At 39.8% G+C, this 27,335-nt stretch overlaps 1 protein-coding gene across 3 annotated transcripts in view; it reads left to right on the plus strand.

The window, feature by feature from the left end:
• Window positions 1-17,400: 17,400 nt before the first annotated feature.
• LOC113057423 (IQ motif and SEC7 domain-containing protein 3-like) overlaps window positions 17,401-27,335 on the plus strand; it is a 115,835-nt gene continuing 105,900 nt past the window's right edge. The window contains exon 1 of one of the 3 annotated variants that reach the window (XM_026224853.1): window positions 17,401-18,148. In XM_026224853.1, the coding sequence (XP_026080638.1) occupies window positions 17,646-18,148 (503 nt within the window). In that variant the 5' untranslated portion in view covers window positions 17,401-17,645. The remainder of the gene's footprint in view (window positions 18,149-27,335) is intronic. The other 2 variants (XM_026224833.1, XM_026224843.1) reach the window with 2 other exon arrangements.

Below are 27,335 nucleotides of genomic sequence, written 5' to 3' on the forward strand. Positions count from 1 at the left end.
GTAATATGTAGATGTAAGTGTGACTATAGAAAATGTAAATTGTTTAAACACACACACACACACCCATATATATATATATATATATATATATATATAGTAGGATGCAAATCATCAATATATGATTGTAAATCAAAATATATATTTATATGTATAGTTCCCTTTCAGTCGGTCACTCTCGACGCCACGTCGGTGACCGACAAATATGGGATATCGTTTCGATCGACCAATCTACTTCGAGTGTAAACTAAACAAGCCAATGCACATTGGCATGCAATTATTGCATCCAGCTGCCACTGATCACTGTGTGAGTATAAGGCAGCAGCAGATGCAATGCATTCCAGCTTTTCGCTTCGGAGCCTGTGTCTGCTGTGAACTACGAGTTCAGCATGCTCTTGGAAACTTCGTGTGTTGGCGAGACGGCACTTCAGCGGCGGGCATTCCTGTGTCGAATGGATTGCACACTTCATGCTGCACTACCCCTGTCGTGTTGTAAGTGGCCAATTCCCCTGTGCGCCTCAGCACTAAAAGAGCATTTCCTAAAGAGCACATTTCTCTAAAAGAGCTTCACAGGTGCGTCTTTGTAAAGATGACGGATCTTCCTTATAAGGATGCCGTTTCACACGTGCGTTTCTGGGTGCAGTCGTTACCTGGCAACGGGTGATGGTCATGATCGCTGCCTCATGTGTCTGGGCGTTGAGCACGCTGAGGTGGCTTTCGTGGATGAGTCATGTTCTCACTGCTGGAATATGACCATCTCGGAGCTGCGAACCAGGCTCTGCTACCTTCAGGGAGGAGGAGTCCCGTTGCCGCGGCCGCAATCTGGGGCTCGTTCTGGCGGCCGACAGACCAGAACCACTTCCGGCAGTAGTGCGGGTGGTTTGAGGGTCACAGTGGTGGCTCACCCCGCAGGGAACCAACCCTCTGGGGACCACCACTTCTCTTGCACCTCCGATCCAGTGTAGCAACCCACGGAATGCACTGGGCCCTCTTCAAGGAGCGTACCAGTGGTATCCAGTGGGACTCCCCCCGACCAGATGTCGATCTCAGCATCGGAGGGAGAGCTGTCGGATGACGATTCGGCTGCGCTGCCGCCCTCTGGGATGTTGGCAAGCCTGAGTCGGATCCCGATATGGCAGCTATGCTTTCCCAGGATGCCGAGAGGGTAGGGCTCGAGTGGAATCCCCCACCGCATCCCGAACCCTCGCGGCTGGATGATTGCTTTCTCAGGGTGGCGTGCGCTGGTTCTCGGCACCCATAAATGTTATCCCCCCAAGCTCTGCAGTGTCCGCTTCACTACAGTGAAGTCAAAGTCCGGGAGGATGAGCAGCAAGTCTTGCTATTAGCGCCGTATTGGCCCATGCAGACCTGGTTCCCCGAACTAGTGCTCCTTGCGACAGACCCTCCTTGGCCAATTCCTCTGAGGAAGGATCAACTGATTTAGAGATGGGGCACCATTTGGCACCTGCGTCCAGACCTTTGGAAACTCAAAAAAAAAAAAAAAAAACGTCTGGTCCCTGGATGGGACGCGGAGGTTCTAGGTGAACTACCCCGAGAGGTAGCGAACACCATCACTTCGGCAACAGCACCGTCTACGTGACACGCTTACCCCTTGAAGTGAAACCTATTCGTCGAGTGGTGTTCTTCTTGCCGAGACCCCCGAAGATGCCCGATTGCGGTCGTGCTGTCCTTTCTGCAGCAAGGGCTGGAGTGAAGGCTGTCTCCTTCCACCCTCAAAGTCCAGGTTGCTGCTATTGCTGTGTACCATGACCCCGTGAATGGGAAGACTTTGGTTAAGCATGACCTCATCGTCAGGTTCCTTAGAGGGGCCAGGAGGTTAAATCCTTCCCAGCCCCACTGTATACCCTCTTGGGACCAGTCTCTAGTGCTTAAATCGCTACAGCAGGGCCCATTTGAGCCATTGCATTCAGTTGAGCTAAAGTTTCTTTCATTGAAAACTCTGCTCCTGCTTGCACTGGCCTCCATTAAGAGGGAAGGGGACCTGCATGCATTTTCGGTTGACGATTTGTGCCTAGAGTTCGGGCCAGCTGACTCCCAGGTAATCCTGAGGCCCTGGCCTGGCTACGTGCCCAAGGTTCCCACTACACCCTCCAAAGACCAAGTGGTGAACCTGCAAGCGCTGCCCCTGGAGGAGGCAGAACCAGCCCTGGCTTTGCTTTGTCCCGTTCGAGCATTAAGGTGCTACGTAGACTGGACACAAAGCTTCAGGACCTCAGACCAGCTCTTTGTCTGTTACGGAGGCCGGCAGAAGGGGAGTGCCGTCTCTAAGCAGAGGATGGCACACTGGATTGTGGATGCCATAACCCTGGCTTATCAGGCTCAGGATGTGCCCTGCCCGTTCAGGTTGCGAGCTCACTCAACTAGAAGTGTTGCATCCTCCTGGGTGCTGGCTTGTGTCGCCTTGCTGACAGATATTTGTAGAGCTGCGGGCTGGGCGACCCCTAACACTTTCGCTAGGTTCTATAGCCTTCATTTAGGGTAGTGGCCTCAAACGGGTAGTGGCACAGAGAGGCCCCGGTTAGTGTCGGCTTTCTTAAACTGCTCCAGAGTGTCCATACTGTAGACCCTGTTGAGATCCTCCATCACCCTAAGCAGCTGGACGAGGCGGAACGTCGGGTGCCAGGCCTTCATGATGTATCCGTGAGAACCATGGAAGGGTGGGTTCCATATTGAGACCTAAGCAGTACTCGTATGTGTATAGTCCACGGTATAGCCTTAGAGCCCATGTTTCCCTGGCAGACTTCTGCCTTCCCAAAAGGGTTGTTAATCACCTCAAATTTCTCTGTATACTACTAAACAGATGCTATATGTGTATTTGCCTCCGAGACCTCCTTCGGGAAGGATGCGGCTTCCACAGCATCCCAGTTCCAAGCGGACCGGGTACGTTTTCCCAGTGTTATCCAATCTCACCCAGTAAGGTAGTGGTTTGACAACGGTGATTGGAGCTACTTGTTCTGAGCCCTGGCCTACACCTAATAGGGGCGCAGACGGCTCGCACAGGGCACTGGAAGGGCAGCACCCATGGCGCTTTGATAGGGATCCCATATTCGTTGGTCACCGATGTGGCGTCGAGAGTGACCGACTGAAAGGGAACGTCTCGGTTACTTATGGTAACCCTCGTTCCCTGAAGGATGGAACGGAGACGCCACGTCCTGTCGCCATGGTTGCTGTACCGTCGCTGAGCTGCTGGGTCCCCGGCTCGTCTCCTCATCGAAAAACTGGAATGCGAAAAACTGGAATGCATTGCACCTGCTGCTGCCTTATACTCACGCATTGATCAGCGGCAGCTGAAAGCAATACATGCATGCCAATGTGCATTGGCTCGTTTAGTTTACACTCAAAGTAGACTGGTCTATTGAAGCGATATGCCATATTCGTCAGTCACCGACGTGGCATCTCCGTTCCCTCCTTCAGGGAACGAGAGTTACCTTAACATAACCAAGACGTTATTTATTAATATTTATCCCAAACATATAATTGTAAATCGGAAAATATACAGTATATTGTCTACATCTCAATATAATAGTATCTTTATTATCGGGCACGTCTATATATATATATATATATATATATATATATATATATATATATATATATATATATATATATATATATATATATATATATATATAATTGTAAATGCATCTTGTTAATCTAAATCAAAATGAGTATTTTCCCTCTACTTGAAAAAATGCTGTCTGTGGTACCAAAATATCCTCATAGTGAGAGTGTTCATCTTTTCTACACAATTCAAAATGACTGAGAGAGATAGGGAAACTGTTAGCAACCTCATCTGTTTACAAAATAGTGCTTTTATTGAGATAACTGCAGAAGTATGAGATGGACAGCAATAATTACAATAATAAATATAGTACAATATCTGCATTGATACATGTACAGGATACATAGGCATACTGTTTTCCTAAAATAATAATAATAATAATAACAATAATAACATCTTCCTATATTGACATGCTTAATAATAAATATATATTTATTTTGAGAAGTAAACTATATATTCAGATTTTCTTTTATGTTCTCAAGATTTACAAATATAAATTCTGATTTACAATTATATAGTCAGAATAATAACTGTATTTCTGGATTTAGTTCTGTTTCTATAGACTTTTAACTATATATATATATAGCTTGCCTTTATTTATTCAGTTTTTTTATCTATATGTTCACACTTGCCGTATCTGTAGAGTACAACTTTCATGTAGATATTCAGATTTTTTAAGTACATATTCACAATTTACTTTTATCACCAAATCTAAAGTTTCAAGCATTTAGGCTCTTGTGTGGCTCTTACTTTTTCTTACGTGTTTAATATTGCCAAATATCAAATACAATGACATTCATAAATTAAGTGTGACTTAAGTGTCTAAATATATTATGGGTACATGATAAAACAATAAGATTTGTTTCACACTATTAAACAACTATAATAATGTATAAATCTATCCATTGTGAAACTTTTACTTATGGTAATGATAATAATAATAATAATAATAATAATAATAATAATAATAATAATAATAATAATAACATATTAATTCCAGCTATGCAGATAAGCTATGTGTGAATTAAGACAACCAGCTTATCAGCAGAAATATGGTTTTATCGCTTCCCTGTCAAACTGGCAAAGTTGACGTGAGTATTCAGTATATCATTATGGATTTGTTGATATGTTTGTTCTGGCAAATTTTTTATCTATTTTTAATCATTTGTTTTCCATTAACACCAATCATCTTTTACAATGCACACAGGTTTGGAGAATAAAGTGTCCTCTTCTGTTGGTGAATGGTGATGATGATCAGACTATTCCTGCAGTGGAATCCACTGAAGACGTGAGTTGCATATTTTTTAGGTCTGTCACATTAAGCTTATGACTAAACATTGCTTTCTGCTGTGACATAAAAAACTTAAAAAAAAAACTTTTACACACCAACTAAGTCCATCTGCGATCCCCACAAGCTAATTTTCCTCCATTCCTCAGCAACTCCTCCGAATTAATAGGTTATTTTCTGTCCTGTTTTGGCTCCCTCATCAGAACACTGTTTGAATAAGCGTGGCAGGTTATAGACTAGGAAGTAAAAGCCCATTGCTATGACTGGCTAACACTTGTGTATGTTGGACAGATGGATGCATAAATACTCAGTAAATATCAAACTATCTGTAATAACAGACAAAGAGAAATTACTGTTCGATCTAGGGAAGTAATGATTACTGGTTAATTCAACTGAAATTGTGAAACTCGTGTATTAAATAAATTCAATGCACATAGACTGATGTAGTTTAAAGGTGCCATATGCAAAAATTGAGGTAAAAATATCCATAACATGACCTACACGCATCAAAAGAATGAGAAGAAATAAGGGCGATGATGTCATTAAAAAAATGCCAAGTTATAGTGCTGCAGAGATATCAACCTTATTTAGCATTAGCATTACTAGCCCCGGCCCGACAGGTGTCGTAATACCAGTTTCGGCCATGGGAGGCGGTATGCGGGCAGCATAACCACCAGCCAACCTGCAATACATGAATAACTCGCACGGCTTGTGGGCGTGTACTTGAACCTGATGTCAATCGTGTAGAAAGTACAGCCCACTAGTTTATTTCAGTTCAGGGAAGAGAGCGTCACCCGCTACAGGGAAACAACCGCGCTCGGAAACACAAATAAAATTAACATCTGCACTGCTTTTAATCGCTGGATACAACTGATGGACCTGAAAGAAATGAGGTTCGACTGCGAACTTGCAACATTTCTTTTGGATTGGTAAGTTAGATGCTGTTAGTATTTCGCTAGAAGTTTGTTTTATATGTTTGTGTATTTGTTTTCGGGAAGTTATAACATAGAAATGTATCGATTTTGAAAGCGATTTTGTGTTAGTTGTCGGTAGACTACGGCTCTGTGTAGTAACTGCCGCTCCACCTGAACCAGTGTTGCCAAGTCTGCGGTTGTTTTTCATGTCCGCGGTTTGAAGCAATCCCAATACCAATAACGTGATATTTAGCCCCTAAAATGCTAATTTTACCAGGGAAACCCTTCCCAAAAATTTATATTTTAACCCCCGGGAAGCAATTTTTATCGGGGAACCTACCGGAAACGCGATTGGGCTAGTTTTGGACTAGTTTTAAGAAGCAACTGAGCAGGATTTGTTGTGAAAACCTGGCAACCCTGATCTGAACGCACAGGCTTGGGATATACTTCTAATTACAGGAGCGACTTTACTGATGAGAGGTGCATGAAAATCGCAATTTTTTGCACAGCCCTATTATTATATCATAACTAACCTGCTCTGTCTAGTCTGTTGGTCTCCGTGTCCTCTTTGCTTCGTGGTTTTTCTGTGCGTGAAAAAATTGATGTGTGTCGTGAAAGCGTGTGAAAAGAGTCAATTGCGTGTGTCTCACGGTGAATGCTTGAGAGTTAGCACATTAGTTCCCAAGCAGAATAAAGGACAGGTTGATTATTGCTGTTTAGCGTTTGTATTAATCTATGATGTGAAAAATAAATTAAAAGTGATACGTGGACCAAGGTGTCTGAGATTGTTCATTTTAAGTAAAGGATCCTAATATTTCGTCCACAACAATATTTAATGAGGTTAACTTATAACTCCTTGTGGTTAGTCTGCATGAGATCAACAAGCTTGTTTGCTTTGCGGCCGTTTTAAATACAAAAATAAGCATTCGATGTACGTTAGAGCATCTGAGCGCTCACAAATCTTTCTGCAGCGTCGTGAGCAGAGCGGCAAGATCGATTTTTGACGCTCTAGACGCCGGCGGTGTGAACGCACAGTTAGGCTTCAGCTATGGCTGTAGTGTTGTTGTGAAAGTAGGGGCGGAGCATAGAGACTATGCCGTTTCTCGTTTGTTACTCTAGAGTAGACCAATTCACTTTATTGAGGCATACTGCCCCCATCTGGTATGGAATGTGGAGTATGACTTGATTTTTTTTGCCAAACATTACAGATGGCACCTTTAAGCCATTGGTTCTTTTAATTGTGTAAAAGTTTGACTCATATATATATATATATATATATATATATATATACAGTATTGTTCAAAATAATAGCAGTACAATGTGACTAACCAGAACAATCAAGGTTTTTAGTATATTTTTTATTGCTACGTGGCAAACAAGTTACCAGTAGGTTCAGTAGATTGTCAGAAAACAAACAAGACCCAGCATTCATGATATGCACGCTCTTAAGGCTGTGCAATTGGGCAATTAGTTGAAAGGGTGTGTTCAAAAAAATAGCAGTGTCTACCTTTGACTGTACAAACTCAAAACTATTTTGTACAAACATTTTTTTTTTCTGGGATTTAGCAATCCTGTGAATCACTAAACTAATATTTAGTTGTATGACCACAGTTTTTTAAAACTGCTTGACATCTGTGTGGCATGGAGTCAACCAACTTGTGGCACCTCTCAGCTGTTATTCCACTCCATGATTCTTTAACAACATTCCACAATTCATTCACATTTCTTGGTTTTGCTTCAGAAACAGCATTTTTGATATCACCCCACAAGTTCTCAATTGGATTAAGGTCTGGAGATTGGGCTGGCCACTCCATAACATTAATTTTGTTGGTTTGGAACCAAGACTTTGCCCGTTTACTAGTGTGTTTTGGGTCATTGTCTTGTTGAAACAACCATTTCAAGGGCATGTCCTCTTCAGCATAGGGTAACATGACCTCTTCAAGTATTTTAACATATGCAAACTGATCCATGATCCCTGGTATGCGATAAATAGGCCCAACACCATAGTAGGAGAAACATGCCCATATCATGATGCTTGCACCTCCATGCTTCACTGTCTTCACTGTGTACTGTGGCTTGAATTCAGAGTTTGGGGGTCGTCTCACAAACTGCCTGTGGCCCTTGGACCCAAAAAGAACAATTTTACTCCATTTCTCTTTAGGCCAGTTGATGTGTTCTTTGGCAAATTGTAACCTCTTCTGCACATGCCTTTTTTTTAACAGAGGGACTTTGCGGGGGATTCTTGAAAATAGATTAGCTTCACACAGACGTCTTCTAACTGTCACAGTACTTACATGTAACTCCAGACTGTCTTTGATCATCCTGGAGGTGATCATTGGCTGAGCCTTTGCCATTCTGGTTATTCTTCTACCCATTTTGATGGTTGTCTTCCGTTTTCTTCCACGTCTCTCTGGTTTTGCTCTCCATTTTAAGGCATTGGAGATCATTTTAGCTGAACAGCCTATCATTTTTTGCACCTCTTTATATGTTTTCCCCTCTCTAATCAACTTTTTAATCAAAGTACGCTGTTCTTCTGAACAATGTCTTGAACGACCCATTTTCCTCAGCTTTCAAATGCATGTTCAACAAGTGTTGGCTTCATCCTTAAATAGGGGCCACCTGATTCACACCTGTTTCTTCACAAAATTAATGACCTCAGTGATTGAATGCCACACTGCTATTTTTTTGAACACACCCCTTTCAACTAATTCAACTAATTGCCCAATTGCACAGCCTTAAGAGCGTGCATATCATGAATGCTGGGTCTCATTTGTTTTCTGAGAATCTACTGAACCTACTGGTAACTTGTTTGCCACGTAGCAATAAAAAAATATACGAAAAACCTTGATTGTTCTGGTTAGTCACATTGTACTGCTATTATTTTGAACAATACTGTGTATATATATATATATATATATATATATATATATATATATATATATATAAAAACACCAATTCACTATCTAACCAAATTAGAATATGGTGACATGCCAATCAGCTAATCAACTCAAAACAACTGCAAAGGTTTCCTGAGCCTGTAAAATGGTCACTCAGTTTGGTTCACTAGGCTACACAATCATGTGGAAGACTGCTGATCTGTCAGTTGTCCAAAAGACAATCATTGACATCCTTCACAAAGAGGGTAAGCCACAAATATTAATTGCCAAGAAGCTGGCTGTTCACAGAGTGCTGTATCTAAGCATGTTAACAGAAAGTTGAGTGGAAGAGAAAAAGTGTGGAAGAAAAAGATGCACAACCAACAGAGAGAACCGCAGCCTTATGAGGATTGTCAAGCAAAATCCATTCAAGAATATGAGTAAACTTCACAAGGAATGGACTGATGCTCGAGTCAAAGCTACTCCTGAACCACAAACAACATCAGAGGTGTCTTACCTGGTTTAAGGAAAAGAAGAACTGGTCTGTTGCCCAATGGTACAAAGTCCTCTTTTCAGATGAGAGCAAGTTTTGTATTTCACTTGGAAACCAAGGTCCTGGAGTCTGGAGGAAGGGTGTAGAAGCTCATAGCCCAAGTTTCTTGAAGTCCAGTGTTAAGTTTCCACAGTCTGTGATGATTTAGGGTCCATTGTTTTTTTGGGGTTTTTTTTTTTTTTTTTTTTTTTAACCAAAGTCACTGCACCCGCTTACCAAAAAACAAAAACAAACAATCAAAAAAAAAAAAAAAAAAGAAAGCTTCCTTCTGCTGACCAGCTTTTTGAAGATGCTGATTTTATTTTCCAGCTGGATTTGGCCCCTGCCCACACTGCCAAAAGCACCAAAAGTTGGTTAAATGACCATGGTGTTGGTGTGCTTGACTGGTCAGGAAACTCACCAGACCTGAACCCCAAAGAGAATCAATGGGGTATTGTCAAGAGGAAAATGACAAACAAGAGACCAAAAAAATGCAGATGAGCCTAAAGGCCACTGTCAAAGAAACATGGGCTTCCACACCACCTCAACAGTGCCACAAACTGATCACCTACATATTGTGATAATATTGATAACCATGATAATTTTGGTCACTATAATCATGCTAAGAAAATTTCATACCGTTACATGCCTAGTTGGATCCAAAAAAGTCAGCACAGCATCGTCTTTTAGTTTCAATCTTTCTGAAAATCCTGTATGAAGTGGTGACTTTTTTTTTTTTTTGTAAACAGATCTGCGCTTAAAAAAGTAAAAAAATAAGTTCTCACTGATCCTAAAAATAAAATAAAAATAAAGTTCATTCACTCTCTCCTAAAGTTGTGATCACAAGGAAGAGAATGCAAAGACTGTGTTTTCCCACAGTTTGGCACTGAGCAGTATCTAGTTGTCTTCGGAGCCATATTTATAGTTTAATTTCTGAGTAAATCTACATGTTCACCTCTTTCGTTATTAATACACTAGATGCACAAATCGGTGGGCGGGGCTAAACAGGCAGTGATGTCGAAGCAGACATTGATCTTCTTGTGGAGGAGGGGCTTATACACACTTTAAAAAACAAAAAAACAAAAAAGAAAAAGAAATGTATTCTCACCAAAGATTTGGATATTAATTATAAACTTGTTAAACCCAGGTGGCGTTGATGATGGAGAAAGCAGGAAATCGGCACTTGTTGGAAATCCTGACATATCCTGGTGCAGGGCATCTCATTGAACCTCCGTACTCACCTCACTACCGTGCAACTAACTATAAACCTGAGTGGACAAATGAGAGAAGTATGAATGCATGATCTACTCTCACAATTCTTCTTGTTGTTTATAAGACCACTAGTATTTTAGTAGTTTCAATAGTAATTTTATGTTTAATTTTATGTTTAGATTGTGTATTTTACTGTTGTGTGTTGTTATTGTTGCTGCAGCTGTCATGCTGTGGGGGGGACAAACCAAACCGCACGCGTATGCACAAGAGGACGCATGGAAGAAGATATTAACATTTCTGTGGCAGCACCTGTCAGCACTGTGACTTCGTTTTAAGTTTCACACATTTAAATGTATCTGTTTTAAATCTCTGGTTTATTTTTAAATGATGATATTTGGATTCTTAAAGTTCTGTTGGAATCCATCTTGAGAAGGAGAAAGGTTTAATTTCAACATTTTGTTGAGAGATACATTTAAAGATTTTATTTCAGAGTTTAGTTTCAGTGTAACTTCTTCCAGGTGATGAACAAATGGCAGAAAGTTGATACAATCACCCATTTATCCATGTTTATGCTACTGTCCATATCACCAAATAATGATCATTAAAAACCAATAATGAATTTGATTATCTTTTAATGGATTACTGATTAATTGCATGTAAATCATCTGCCAGACACAGCAGTCTTCAGTGCTTCAAAACTGAAATGATGCCAGGATGAACTGTTATACGTTTCTGAAATTTTTCATCTATAAAACGGGTTTTTAACCCTCCAGCATCCTTCGCATTACAGCCCTAATTTGGGCACGAAGGTCTCAGGTGTGATTCCAATTTTATTTTTGAAATGTCACCTTTGATAAAATAAAATGTATGAATTAATGCATTTTTTGTGATTTTTTTTTTTATTTACCTCAAAAAGTACCATCTTTTTATGCAAAATATGTTTTGTTATATTTAATATTTATTTCAATCCAGTAAAAAAAAAAAAAAAAAAAAAAAAATCCATTAAGTTCATACAGCTGAAACGTAAAAAAACCTTGTCACTTGGGTGACATCTGGTGGCTCATAATGGTATAAAAATATCAAAGTGTCAATAAAATATCAATAGCCACTAGTTGGAAGTAGTTTTCAATGTTTTTTGTGGATGTGTATGTGTGTGTGTGTGTGTGTGTGAGAGAGAGAATGAGTGTTATTATTTGACACATTGAGAATGTTGTACAGACTCACCCCTTCATTTATGTGTGTGTTTACCTGCATTGTGCTGGATTTATTGGACAGATAATATATATTTTAATTTTTGTATTTACCATTTATTTCCTATGAGAGAAATTTTGCAGGCTTAAAAAAAAAAAAAAACTCTTAACTATCAAATCAGGTCCTATATTTTTGTGTGTTCAGGTGGCTATTTTGTGTGTTCAAAGTAGCCAAGTATTGAACCACCTAGATTAGGGAAACTATATATATATATATATATGCCCAAATTTATCAAGAGGGATGTACAATATGTATGTTTCTATGTAATATTTAATATTTATTTTACTTCATAAAAAAAAAAAAAAAAACTACTATTGCCATAAGTTCAGACAGCCAAAACTTAAACATTTGGTGACTGACTTTGGTGCCATCTGGTGACATATGATGGTATAAAAATATCCAACATTTTAATGCCACTATTTGCCATTCATTTCCTATGGATAACCAATTTTTGGGCAGGAAAGTCACTCTGAACACTTAAAATTCTTGAATTGAGTCCTCTTTGTGTGTGTGTGTGTGTGTGTGTGTGTGTGTGTGTGTGTGTGTTCAGGTGGCAAACTTATGAAAAGTAGCCAAGTCTTGAACTGCTCAGATTAAGGAAACTATTTTTAAAAATCAAAACAAAATGATTTTGTCCAAATTAGTCCCAGTGTATTATTGAGGGTTAAATGTATAAACCAATATATTTTAAAATGAGTCTCTGTCACAATGAATTATGTCACAGGGTCCACAGAGTAATGCAAATACATATGCTCATAGGCAGGTAGGAAAGGGTAGGTTGGTTTAATTTCTTTTTTAAATAAAAATAAAAAATAAGAGAGCAGTGACTCTAAAGCAGGAGTGTCAAACTCAATTCCTGGAGAGCCACAGCACTGCAGAGTTTAGCTCCAACCCTAATTCAATCCAGCTAATCAAGACCTGGCTCAGTTGAAAACTATGTGGTTTGTGTGTTGGTGTAGGGTTGGAACTAAACTCTGCAGGGCTGTGACCCTCCTGGAACTGAGTTTGACACCCCTCTCTAATGGGACAATTGTAATGTAATGGGATAGAAATGCAATATAATTTGTATGTTCACACTTTTTCATCTCTTTCACCATTTACACCAGTGAAATATCTATTTTTGCATAAAAAAAAAGAAAAGAAAAAACCTTATGACATATGCATTTATTGAAGTTTCCCTTTCAAGGTGCAACATTTATGGGAGGACAGTATTTAAATTTGTCATTCACATTGTGTGATTTACAAAGGCTTACAGTATATCTACTGTATTTAGTGGCATTTGTGCTATTACTGCATTTAAAAACACAACCACAAGCAATTCAGGTCATGGAATCCCTACTAATGAGCTAATGTATAGAATAAGATTAATTGAAAATAAGCATATAAAATGAATTTAATACATTTTAACAAAACAGTATTATTATTATCCATTGTGTAAAACATATTTTTGCTTACAGGGCAATTTTTTAGGCATAAGTGAGCTAGTCGGTAGCATAGGGTACCACCTGGAGGGGACACTAGTGAGTGACTCAACACTCAGCCACAGTCCTGCAGAGTTTAGCTTTGCAGGACTGTTGCTCTCCAGGACCGACATTGGCCGCCCCTGCAATAAGCATGTAACATTCATCATTTGTTTGTCTTTAATAAACTGGGGAAGTTGTGGTTTAATGCTAAGAGAGTCGGACTCGCAATCCAAAGTTTTTGAGTTTGAGTGTCGGGCCGGGCAGGAATTGTAGGTGGGGGGGAGTGAATGTACAGCACTTTTTCCACTCTCAATACCACAACTGAACGCACACAGACCAGACAACCAGAGGCAACATTACTACAATATATTATGTGTCATTCACCAGAAAACTGAAAAAACTTTAAAGTACAGTGAGTAAAAGTATTGCATTACCAGGAAGGAAGGTGCATCAAGAGTCACCAGACTCAGGCGTCTTCAGGAAAAAGGCTGCCAATGCCACTTCTGAAACTGAAACAACTTCAGAAGCATCTTACCCGAGCTAAGGAGATCATGAACTGGACTGTTGCTCAGTGGTCCAAAGTCCTCTTTTCAGATAAAAGTACATTTTGCATTTCATTTGGAAATCAGCGTCTGGAGTCTGGAGGAATACTGGAGAGGCACAGAATCCAAGCTGCTTGTAGTGCACTGTGAAGTTTCCGAAGTCAGGGATGATTTGGGGTGCAATGACATCAGCTGGTGTTCCTCCATTGTGTTTTATCGAGTACAAAGTCAATGCAGCCATCTAACAGGAGATTTTGGAGAACTTTATACTTCAATCTGCTGACAAGCTTTATAGAGATGCTGATTTCCAGCACCTGCCAACATTAATTCTATTTATATTACATGAATTATAATTATTTATAGTTTAAATAAATATATTCAAATTATTATATGAACTGAAATATAAAATTAAACTTTGTATATAAATTAAATCTATAAAATAAGTTTTGATATTTAAAGCATTTAAAACGACAAACTTTTGAGCACTCTGTGAAAGTGTATATTTTAATTTATTAAATTCAGTTAATTTGAAAACTGCAGTAGTCAGCAGTTCGCTTTTGGCTCATAGTGTTTTCATTTAAGCAACATCAATTATTGAAGCCAAAGTGTACTTTAAATGGCCATTGCCTGAGAGGGGACATAACTTAATCACAGCTCAATTTAGACAGAATTTGTCATGTCCAGTTAGATGCCCTATTCTCAGACAGCCCTGCAAAAAGCATTTTTGGCCCAAAATGTTTAAAAATGATATTCCACTGGCTGGACAACTCTGTAATTTATCTTTATGAGACTGAAGTGATCACATGGAGAAACAAGCTTGGCTGGTCTTTCCTTTGCTGTGAGTTTCAAGGTCAGTGAGCATCTATGATTCAGCTCTCTTGGATGTCAGTCAGCGCTTGCCATTATTTCTAGAGATCCTACATAGAAAAAACAAAACATATTCATAAGTTCATGTATAGGTCCATTAAAAAAAAAAAAAGAGTAAAAGACATGGTGGGTGCTTAACCTTCATAAAATGTTGATAGTTTGAGATCGTCTGAGATGCTGAACAGGAGATCAATGTCAATATTACATGACTTGCTGTAAGTTGTTAGTGGTTTGCATTTTTTTGCAATCCTTTTTACCATAATTTGGGACATCATGAACGAATATCAAAACAAAATACAACATTAAAAATGGCAGCATGTGTAACCAACCCGTCCTCCAACCAATACGCTCGTATAGGTCGTTTGTCCAAATCCCTGATATACCACCCATCAGAGCGTATACTACAATTGTGCCTCTATCGGAAACGGGACGTTCTCAGTTGGTAGAGTATTGCATTATATGACTATATGTAATCATGCGATCATGGGTTCGATCCCAAAGAACGCAAGTGCTCATAAAATGTAAATGCTCTATTAATCATAATTTTGCACGATTTCTGTGAGGGTTAGGTTTAGGGGTGGGGTTAGGTGTGGTCATTCGAGCGAATAAGCAACCTAGTAAAATATGTACAAATTACTGCGAGATAAGTGTAAAAAGTCCACATATTCCATTTAAATAAACATAGTCATTTCTACCAGAAAGACTCGGGAGATAAAATGATGTACGAAGCATACATTTATTGACAGCTCAGCAAGCACAATTATAAATTTCTTTGGCGGAAGGCCCCGTCCATGGTTCATAATAAGAGGGTAGCGAATCTGCATTTCCTGCCTGAAGACGAAGGCAGGGGCGCAGCCGACCCCCCTGGAAGGTAAGGACAGGAACATCCTGGTGGTGGTGGGGAGGGTGGAGGTTGTTGTCGCGTCGGCATCTGCGAACTCAAACATGTGTAAGTACGATCTTTTATACAGGAGTATAAAGACGTGATTGGATAATGATGAAGGTAATTAGTGACGAAGTGATTGAGTCTTCCTGGCAGAACTTAGGCTAAAACTCTCATTACATGACGACAGATGCAACACGATACTGTCATTATTTTTTACACTCGCTAGAGGGCGCTTAACTTTAAAACGTAAATATAGGTCATAATAAGGTGCTTGCACAAACAACCTATATGGTCGTTTTTTTTTTTTTTTGTTGGAGGACAGGCTCTGTGTAACAGAGTTGAAAATATAGCCTGAACTAAGCTAGTTATTCAGCAAAAGAAATAGCTATTTTGGGACTTTAATTTTGTTAAAGTTAAATTTAGAGATTAATAATTGTTGTGGGTCATTACATTTTCAAACGAATGCAGTGGAGTAATGCTTTTACAATAGATGAAACAGAAACTAACTTTGAAGTCAAACTAATTTTAAACTTATTAAGTTCTTAATGTCATCTGACCTAATGTCTTTTTTTTCAGTTTTAAAAATTCACTTAAAAATTCGCAATGATGTCAAATTACAAATGTTACTTTAAAGTATATTTATAAACTGTTCTGTTTTAATAATAATATGCCATGCTATGAAATAAAGACACTTTTTAACATAGAACATAATAAATCACAGATTAGTACTTGGTTATAATTTTATCTGCAGTACATTCTTTACTCTTGCATTTAAATGTAATGTATTTTAAATGTACTAAATCGCCACTATATCATGTGTATGTGTAATTACACATATATTTCAATACATTCAGGTTTCAATAGAAATTACATTAAAGTATGTTTAGGTTTGCCATAAATATTCTGCAGTACACATTAACCATATTTCAAAGACAAAATAAGGATTTCTCTGATTTCACTGAAGCGGGCCAAGAAAGCACTCTAAAGTTCAACTTATTGCATTTAATGCAAATCTTAATTAAACATCTGTGTGTAATTTAGTGCAGTTTTGCGACCTTAGAGCCACCTAGAGTTAAGTGACTGAAATTCACTGTCACAGATACATTATAGTAATTACAGTGGATAGCTATACCAGAGGTGTGCGACAGTCAATCATTGTTCAGGGATAACATAGAAATGAAAAAGTAGCCTGCCGTAAACTGAATCTTATACCTATTAAGATTTCTTGCTAAGAATAGATCAATCCAAAAAGATTTAATGGTAAACACTTATAGCCAAGGCTGTCAGTTCATTAAATTATAAGTTGTTTTGTCACAATTAAGAGCACTCTGTTCAGTGTATTTAAACTTTGCCTCTCAGTGGCGTGGAGTGTTGTTTTAAAATGAGGAGGCAGGTCTAGGCCTGTGACTTTACCTACGGATGTCGCTGTTGGACAGTCTTACGTTATAAAATCGAGTTACTTTTAGACTTTTTATGTCATATATTTAATCATATTTGCTTTGCTTTATTTTTGTAATATCAATTATTTTCTCATCCATTTTTGAGGAGAGGAGACACTGCCTACCTTGCGTCCTCTGAGGAAACGCCCCTGATTGACATCCATTTAAGAAATACCCGTGGCCTTTTCCGGCCTGTGGGAGAAACAGACATTCGTCTTATAATAAGCTTTCAGCTCTCATCACAATGATTTTTGAAACAGATCTTTCAAGGTAACAAACGTACATACAATTGGTTTAATAACTGTATAGCCTATTCTTTTAAGTGCCTACACCTTCTTTTTATAATGCTGAAATGTGATGTAGCTTAATGTGATAAGTTATTATATATATATATATATATATATATATATATATATATATATATATATATATATATATATATATATATATATATAATTTATTTTTTTCACAAAGGGTATATTAAAGTAAATACGATGGGGACTTGTACTGCACAGGAGGCAAGGCAGGTGTAAAACTTTTAAACTTTTAAAACAAAAACAAAAAATCTTTTAATTTATGTCACTATTAGAAAGTGTGTACTGCATGCAAACACACTTCTCAGTGATTGGTCAGAGCGTTGACATCATCACCCCCGCAGCTCCTCCCCCAGTCTCCCCTGCATCAGGACCATCACTCGCATCCTTAGAGCATCAGCACGCTACAGCACATTCTGTACATCCAGAAGACTTCTACTCCATCCTGATACAGCAGGCTTGAAGCTTTGAGAATATAGTAATGGAGAGCTTGCTGGATAACCCAATGAAAGCCGTGCTTTATCTCAAAGAGCTGACCACTATTGTACAAAACCAGCAGAGTCTGATTCAAACCCAGCGGCAGCGCATCGACGAGCTGGAGAGGAAGGTTGAGGATCTGATCGGCGAGAACCGTCAGCTGAGAGATCCGCATCAATACCACCACCATCATCCGCACCACCATCACCACCCAACCCCGCGGACCAGCAGCCCTCAGCCGGCCGCTCACCCGCACCAGCATCCGGCGACTCACGGTCAAAGCCAGCCGCCGCAGCAGCCGTCCAAACAGCCGCAGCATCCTCCGGCGGCTCCCATCCATCACCCGCAGCATCTGCAGCTCGTCCCCACGTCCCCACCGACTCTCAAAGCGAGCCAGTCCAGCCCGGAGTCCGCGGAGGACGAGAAGAGGAGCCCGTCTTGCAAGTCGCTGGTTCCGCAGACTCCTTCGACATTGTGCCGGTCCGTTGGACTCGCCAGGAAACCAGAGTGAGTAAAAATCACGAACAGTTCATCACACACTCTATTACCGGGTGATCATGCGGCATGTCGCTACAATAACGCGTCTATTTGCAAAAAGCGGAATGCAATGATAACATTTTAAAGGCACATACAAAGATTCATATGACGTAGCCTATAGTAAGTACTAATAATACAGTCTAACTAATATTATGTAACTATAATTTATCTATAACTACATTCACTTACATTTACACTTTATTATTATTATTATTATTATTATTTATAAATTTCATCTGAAAGAACCTTTCAAATATCAAATGCAACTCAAAATGCTATATAATGATAAAGTAAAAAAAAATAAAAATAACGTCAAACAAAATTTAAGTATTATACGTATTACATATAACACAGGGTAAAAAATATACATCTATTGTACAGTGTATTGACATTATGGCCTAAGAATAGCATCGCAAATGCCTTACATAGCATTAAATATAGAGCATATAGATGTCAATAATAATAATAATAATAATAATAATAATAATAATAATAATAATAATAATATAATGTAAGTTATAACGTATGTTTTGTTAAGTTGGAGCGTTAAGATCCTATGTTTACCTGACCTGACTGTTTAAAATGGCTTCTTTTTTAATGTTACCTGTAGTCAGGGCAATTCTGTCATATAGTTTTTACTTGAATAACCAATATATTCAGATACTACCACATGAAGCATTAGCAACAGCTATAAAATGACATATAAAATGACACAACATTTTAGAGTGTAGAAAATGTACCAAAGTGTACAGCACTCCTATTATAATTCCATATACGTATAAATCCATGGAAAGATTCTTTCAATCACAAATTTGATGAATTTATATCATCATTATAATTTATGAGCTCCAAAACAATACAAAGCAGTAATTGGTATTTTTGTTTAGAAGCAATATGGCAATTGTGATAACCAAGAGGATACAATATCCATCTTGAATGATCTAGAACCTTTGAAAACCTCTGTAACACACCTGTGATTTCCTGTAGCATGGATATTTTCCAATACAGGTAGGGATAACATATTAATACACTGTTTTCATTATTATTCAGTACTTATGTGCAATTACAAGGTAAGAGGGAAACTAGAACAAATACCTAGATATCTTTTATTTGATTTGATTGCTATACTCAAGCTTCTGCAGAATAATGAAAACCAGTGATATACAGACAATCAAATGGATGTGAGTGTGCTCTATAGGTTTACTGGGTCTGTTAACACACTGACTGGCTTTCGCTAACCTAACTCACAGAAAACCAACCCATGCTGATTGCCTCAGCAAATCCTCTTTAATATCAAAGGCTTATTTTAGAGCTCTTTCTACGAATCTGCTGAACAAATAATAACCGGCTTTATCCTCCTATGATGTTGTGGTGTAACTGGACTGATGACATTTACAATCTGAAAGTGAGATGGTAAAATAATTGTGTCTAGGTATTAACTCGCAACCTGATTATTATAAAATCTAGGCCAAAAAAAAAAAAAAAGTGAATACTGTAGAATGTTATTAAACCAAATCAGTTGAGAAACAGAGTGTATTAAAGGGATATTCAGGGTTCAGTATAAGCTTAGGAGACGGCACTTGCGGCGTAATGTTGATCACAACAATAACTGATTTTGACATGTCACTCCTTTTCTTTAATAAAAGAAGGAGAAGAAGAAAAAACCTGTCTACAGTGAGGCACTTGCTGAAGAATCCCTAAACTGTAAAATACTCAGTACTGTTTCAATAGCACAGCCACAGGACAGATACAATATGCATTTTAAAATAATTTCGTGTGAAAAATAAATAAATACATAAATAATTGACCCTTTCTCTACTAATTTGTTTCCATGACAACGTAATACTAAAATCCTGAAATGATTGTAAAAATGATGAGAACAACATTACAGCTTCAATAATAAAGAATTTTAACAGAAAAGATCATGTAAGTGCTTTTATAAAATATAGAATATATATATTCAAAGTACCTTATCCAATTTACCATCGTGCATGTAAATTACACTTGTAAACTATAGTGTTAGTTCCATACAGTATTTGCATTTTTCACATAGCAAACTAGCATGGTAGCTCACTTGTCTAAGCATCACACTTGTGGAGGCCTTGGGCGTTAGTCCTGTGCAACAGATTTCGTGATTACAAAGCTCAACAATGGCATGGAGGCTTCAGCAAAATGAGTTTTCACATTTGCTTTTGTTAACACTATCAATACGGCTTAGGGAAGGGTTTAGTGTTGGTGGTTATTTTTAAATGCAATAACCTTTTTAGCACCACTCACCAGACATTTCAATTGCACAGATGTCTGTGCTATTAATCCAGATGTTATTATTCAGTTAGATGGATGTGAACATATTTAGAAGTTTTACCTGTAACACTCAAAAGGTTTGAAAGTGAAAGGTATTTATACTAAAAAAATAAAGGTGCTTAAAAGGTTCTTCACAGTTATGCAAAAGAAGAACCATTTTTGGTTCCGCAAAGAACCATTCAGTCAAAAGTTCTTTAAAGAATCTATTTCTTACTTTTTTGTATCTGAAGAAAATTATTTTGCCACAAATAACCTGTTGTGAAACAGAAACGTTCTAGAGATGTTAAAGGTTCTTTATGGAACCATTTAGACCAGGGGTTTGAAACTCATTTTCACTAAGGGACACTTCAAAATTATGGCTGCCATCAAAGAGCCGGTTGTAGCAGTAAAACTGTTCCAATGTTACTACTTCTTAACATATTGTTAAATAACTGTCTCTTTATGTTATTATTACTTATTAAGAAACTTTTGCATAGATCTTTGGAACTTTGGAGTATCATCAAACACAAGTCATTAGATTAACTTTGTTAAAAACGTGTTTGTTACATTTATGGCGCAACAAATAATTGTGTGCTGCTAAGAATGTGTGACAGATATGGCATGAGCCCGGTCTCATGAAAATGCATATCAATAGCACAATTTTTTGTTTCTGTTTGGCATGTGATTTATATGCAGAAATACTTTTTTTTCCTGAATTCACAATGAACGTATGTAGTGCCACAATAAATAAATAAATTTATAACTGTTGGAATTCAATTAACATTTATTTGTATAGCGCTTTTATGATACACTGTTGCGAAGCAGCTTCACAGAAAATGAACATTTCTACATTACATTTAGTAGTTTACAACACTTTTCATTTAAAAAAAATTAAATAAATAAAGAAAGAAACATTTTACAAGTCAATCTGTGACACCATACAGGAACTGACCATTAATGGCCAAAAGACCATTAAATTAACTACCCTGACCTGACTGATCCAGATTTACTAAACCAGTGGTTCCCAATCCTGGTCCTGGAGGCCACCCAACACTGCTCGTTTTCCATGTTTCCTTAATCAAACACACCTAATTTAGTTCAGCTCATTAGTAGGGACTTCAAGACCTGAAATTGGTGTGTCAGAGAAAGGGGACATGCGAAATGTGTCCCCCTTTTTTTTTTTTTTTTAAGACTTTCCTGGAGTTTACTGGTTGATATGATTGCAAAAAAACCTGATTCATCAACGGAAAACACCTAATCCTAATCATTGTGTATCATATATAATGCACACCAAAGTCAATTTATGTGTATAAATAGAACGCCAAATAGAAACAGAAACTTTTGGTAATGATACGGACTTTCAAAATTTACAAAGAAGCACCTTTATTTTTAAGAGTGTCGTCTTGCTTTCAGCTGCACTGAGAATGCAACACATAATTGCTTTGCATTATAAATCTAACACATCTAAGTTGATTTCAATTTAGGTCTATCTCTGATTTGAGGCTTTATCTCCTTAAAACCATCCTCTTAAGAAGGATATGGAAAAAAAATTGCATATACCAGATGACACAGTGAGTCACCATAGTTGGGATCTGAAAGGGCACAGGTCAGATGAAACTTTGTGCAGTGGAATTAATGTGCAGCCTAAGATTAATGGCAGTCATAAATCAAACCCGAAGGTTTAAATAGAAGGATTAAATAAATAAGCCACAGAGAATGTTGGTTAGACTGGATGCTTCCAGGGAATTGATTTTGTACAACCTGTGTGTGTGTGTGTATCTTATGCATTTGGGTATCTAACAAGAACATGTACTCACCTTTTTATTAGATGATTAAAGTAGTTCTCAATTTTAACTACTACAGACATTTTAAAGGCCAACACTTTTAAGATCTCAGTGAGAGCCTAGTGTAACTGCTGGGAAGATGTGCTTTTCATGCACTACACATTGAATGACAGATGGCATACTCCAGAAAGATTAACATTTTTTTGAATGCGCAACTCCCCCCCCCCCCCAAAAAAAAAACTGTAAAAAAATAAATAATATCCATATGTTCTTTTACATGTTTCTTTTACATGTATTAATTGTGAGTGAGTCAGTGTGTGGTCACTATGTACAAACATTTGGTTGCATATATATTATCATATTATCGTATTGAATAGAGGCATTTAGAGGACTTGGATTAGATGAGTAGTTAATTTGAATAATGCATATGCTAATTGTTAGTTGAGGCCTACATTACTGTAGGCCAATATTTTCCATCCAGGAGCTTTATATATTTCTCAGCTGATGTCACAGCACACACACGGTCAGGTTTGAACGCCATCTGTTGTATTTGGCATCTGTGCTTGCTGAAATATCCAGAATCACAGAATGATTGGAATGCTAAGAATATGCTGTTAAGCAGCATCTCCAAATATGCCATGAAACCCTAGAGAGAATCTATGATTTTTACCATTCAACAGCAATAAATTTAATATAAAATCGATAACTGTTCTAAACGGAAAACTCCTGTGACTATAATAATTTTACTGAAATATCTGTTGTCTTACATTTGTTTCACAAATGTATAATTTATACATCTGTCTTTTGCTATGCAACCAAAACTGAATGATGACATTAGATTGTTTTTCCAAACCCACATTAAATTTTTTCTTCTTTGCAATAGAAAAGATGTGCCCCTTGTGAAAAAGATTACACTTAAGCATATGCATATATATATATATATATATATATATATATATATATATATACAGTATATATATATATATATATATATATATATATATATATATATATATATATATATATATATATATGCATATGCTTACAGTATATATATATGCACGCTGGTGTCCTCATGGGTCCAGGAAGGGTGCATTGAGGGACTCCCGCGCCACAAGAGACGTGAGCTACCGGACCTGCGATCCGGAGGAAAACCGCACCCGTTTACACGGCCAACGGGCTAGGATGCCGGGCAGTCCATCCCCTACCAGCGCCGCGGCCAACGAGAGAGATGCGGCCGCTAGAGGAAGCCGCCGCCCATCGCGCCCCGGACCGAGGAGGGAAGCGCGTGCGGCCGCCGGACTCCGTCCCATACCTGGACCCTTCCTCCATGAACACTGTCCGACCCACACGAACCCTGCAGCACGACGAGGACACCAGATTCCCAGTTATTTTGGACACTTTTCCCCCTTTGACCACCTTTTATCCACTGTTATATTTGATTTCTGTTAATAAAAGCCTCTCCGAGGCCTGACGCCACACCCACTGTGTCTGTCTTGTGCTCCTCCCATGACAATATATATATATATATATATATATATATATATATATATATATATATATATATATATATATATATATATATATATGTACAGAGCAGTCATGGTTATACATTGTTGCAGGTAGTGTGTAGAGAACACAAAAAACACTCAAGCATTGAGGAGACCATGGATCAGTAAAGGAGAACAAAGAGGACTCAGGTAGGTCCAAACAGGGAAGTAGAAAGTCTGACAATGACAGCATACATAATGAGTCCAGACAATGAGTGAGTGTTTTCCTTATGTGTTTATAGTGTTCTTGTCCTTATAGAGTATTCGGGTGAGTGTGAGGGTAAGTAGGCTGTGATAGAAAGGGCAGCCTGGTGTAACCGTGACAATACACAGACTGATCCTGAATATTAGAGCCTCTGATATTGGGGCCAACCCCATATGGTGCAGGGCATTCAGGGTCTTACAGATAACATAAACCAGCCCATAATCCATGAGCAGCAGTGGAGGAGGATTGCAAGTTCAGATGGCTGAGTCTCATACCCTCTCACACTGATCCAACCAAGGTTCACAGCTGGAACCTTTTTGTATGAATCACTAGACATCCTGGAACATACTGAGCCACCAGTAGTGGTTTTGGATGAGTGAGAGGGTTTGCAATGAAATGAAAGGAATATGGTTTCATGAGAGAGTGTCTGCCTTGGAATTCTATGAACCTGGAAGGTAGGTGACATGAAAGTTGAACTGCAAAAAGAATAGGGCCCACTGGGCACGGCGAGGGTTTATGTCACGCTGTCTAGTCTCTGTTTCCCTGGGTGTCCACTAGTGGGCTCACTTCCCCTTAGGCATTTCACCATAGGCACTAGAAATCCTCTAGTCTGGTCCTGTCTTCACAGTAATTGCACTCCATTTAATTGCACCAGGTGCAGGAAATCTATTGTCATTAGCCTCCTTATAAATACCAGTCTTTCCCTGTTGTTTGTATGGAGTCCTTACCCTTCGTATGTCCAGTCTTCTCGCTCCCCGAGAATCTTCCTTCCTCAGATTCTGAGTTCCCGTTCCTATTCCTTTCTTGTTTGTTTGTTTTTGTTTGGACTGAATTCTGGTTTTGACCTTGGCATGTCTGACAACGAATTTGGATTATCCCCAATATAGCATACCTGCGATTGGATCTCTCGTCTCCCTGTTTTTCACTGGTCGTGAATCGTTACAGATGGACTCCATCTCAAAAGATCCAGCGGTATATCTAATCATATTTCCTACCCAGTCACTGAGCGGATGAGGAATGGCTTTGAGGGTACCTGCCTGGTTGTGTTCCGTGGAACCAGGGGAGGTCGCTCAGGAGTAAGTGGTGAGGAGGTCCGTCAGCGATCTCCACTGTGGCCTCCAATCGACCCGGGGATGACCGCCAGCTCGGAGCCACTGCAAAGGATGGCAGCTACAATGGGCTTTCCTGAGTTGAGTCAGGTTCCCGTTGATCCTCCTGAATCGAGTCAGATTCCTGTTGACCTTCCAGAGTCGAGTCAGGTGGCCATTGACTTTCCAGAGTTGAGTCAGGTTCCGGTTGACCCTCCAGAGTCGAGTCAGGTGCTCGTGGACCCTCCAGAGTTAGGGTTAGTCACCGTCGATCTTCCAGAGTCAGGGTTAGTCACCGTCGACCTTCCAGAGTCAGGGTTAGTCACCGTTGACCTTCTAGAGTCAGGGCTAGTTCCTGTTGACCTTCCAGAGTCGAGTCAGGTGACCGTTGAATTTTCAGAGTTGAGTTAGGTTCCGGTTGACCCTCCAGAGTTGATTCAGGTGCTCGTGGACCCTCCTGAGTCAGGATTAGTCACCTTTGACCTTCCAGAGTCAGGGTTAGTCACTTTTGACCTTCCAGAATCAGGACTAGTCACTGGTGATCTTCAAGGACTAGTCACCTTGGAAATTCCAGAGACAAGGTTAGTCATCGTTGACCTTTCAGAGTCAAGTCAAGTCACTGGTGATCTTCAAGGACAGAGTCAAGTCACTGGTGATCTTCAAGGACAGAGTCAAGTCACTGGTGATCTTCAAGGACAGAGTCAAATCACCGGTGATCTTCAAGAACAGAGTCAAGTCACCGGTGATCTTCAAGGACAGAGTCAAGTCACCGGTGATCTTCATGAACAGAGTCAAGTCACCGATGATCTTCATGAACAAAGGCAAGTCACCACTGATCTTCATGAACAAAGGCAAGTCACCATTGATCCTCATGAACAAATACAAGTCACCAATGATCTTCATGAACAAATGCAAGTCACCAATAATCTTCATGAGCAGAGTCAAGTAAGCACTGATCGTCGTGAATCCAGTATAAACACCATGGAATTACCAGAGTTTCGTCCTCCCGTTGGTCTGGCCCCACATATGTGGTGGTCTTCTTCTCCGCCCTGGGGGCCTTCGGCCTCGACCACAAGGATGTGGTGGTCTTCTGCTCCGCCCTGGGGGCTATCTGCATCGACCACAAGGATGTGTTGGTCTTCTGCTCCGCCCTGGGGGACTCCGGCCTCGACCACAAGGACGTGGTGGTCTTCTGTTCCGACTTGGGGGCATCCGTCCCGACCACACGGAGGTGGTGGTCTTCTGCTCCACCCTGGGGAGATTCCGCTTTGACCACACGGTTGTGGTGGTCCTCTGCTCCGCCCTGGGGGCTATCTGCATCGACCACAAGGATGTGTTGGTCTTCTGCTCTGCCCTGGGGGACTCCGGCCTCGACCACAAGGACGTGGTGGTCTTCTGTTCCGACTTGGGGGCATCCGTCCCGACCACACGGAAGTGGTGGTCTTCTGCTCCACCCTGGGGGGATTCCGCTTTGACCACACGGTTGTGGTGGTCTTCTGCTCCGCCCTGGGGGAATTCCAACTTGACCACATGGTTGTGGTGGTCTTCTGCTCTGCCCTGGGGGACTCCTGCCTCGACCACAAGGATGTGGTGGTCTACTGTTCCGCCCTGGGGGATATCCGTTCCGACCACACGGAGGTGGTGGTCTTCTGCTCCGATCTGGGGGGCTTCCGCCCTGACCTCCTGGTTTTCTAGTCTGTGTCTGTCGTTCCGTTTCCCTCTAGTACCTGGCCCTCCGTCCCTCCCCCTGATCCTCTGCCGGTCCACCTCCCTCCTGGTTTTCTAGTCTGTGTCTGTCATTCCGTTTCCCTCTAGGACCTGGCCCTCCGTCCCTCCCCCTGATCCTCCGCTGGTCCACCACCCTCCAGGACTTCTTGTTTTGTGTTGCACTTCTCTTGTCTCTGTTTCTCCATTTTACCTGGTTGTCTTGTCTCTGTTTTCCCATTTTTACCTGGTTGTCTTGTCTCTGTTTCCCCATTCTGCCTGGTCCTCTTGTCTCTGTTTTACCATGTTATCTGGCCCTCTGTCCCTCCCCCTAGTCCTCCGCCACTCCACCTTCCTCCTGGTCTCTTTGTCTGTTTGGTTTTCCCTTGAGTTCGGGTGGAGCATCTGGCAGCTGCTCCGTGGAGGAGGGGGTAATGTCACGCTGTCTAGTCTCTGTTTCCCTGGGTGTCCACTAGTGGGCTCACTTCCCCTTAGGCACTCACTATAGGCACTAGAATTCCTCTAGTCTGGTCCTGTCTTCAC

This window comes from Carassius auratus, chromosome 4 (genome assembly GCF_003368295.1).
Source record: "Carassius auratus strain Wakin chromosome 4, ASM336829v1, whole genome shotgun sequence".
NCBI classification, from domain to species: Eukaryota; Metazoa; Chordata; class Actinopteri; order Cypriniformes; family Cyprinidae; genus Carassius; species Carassius auratus.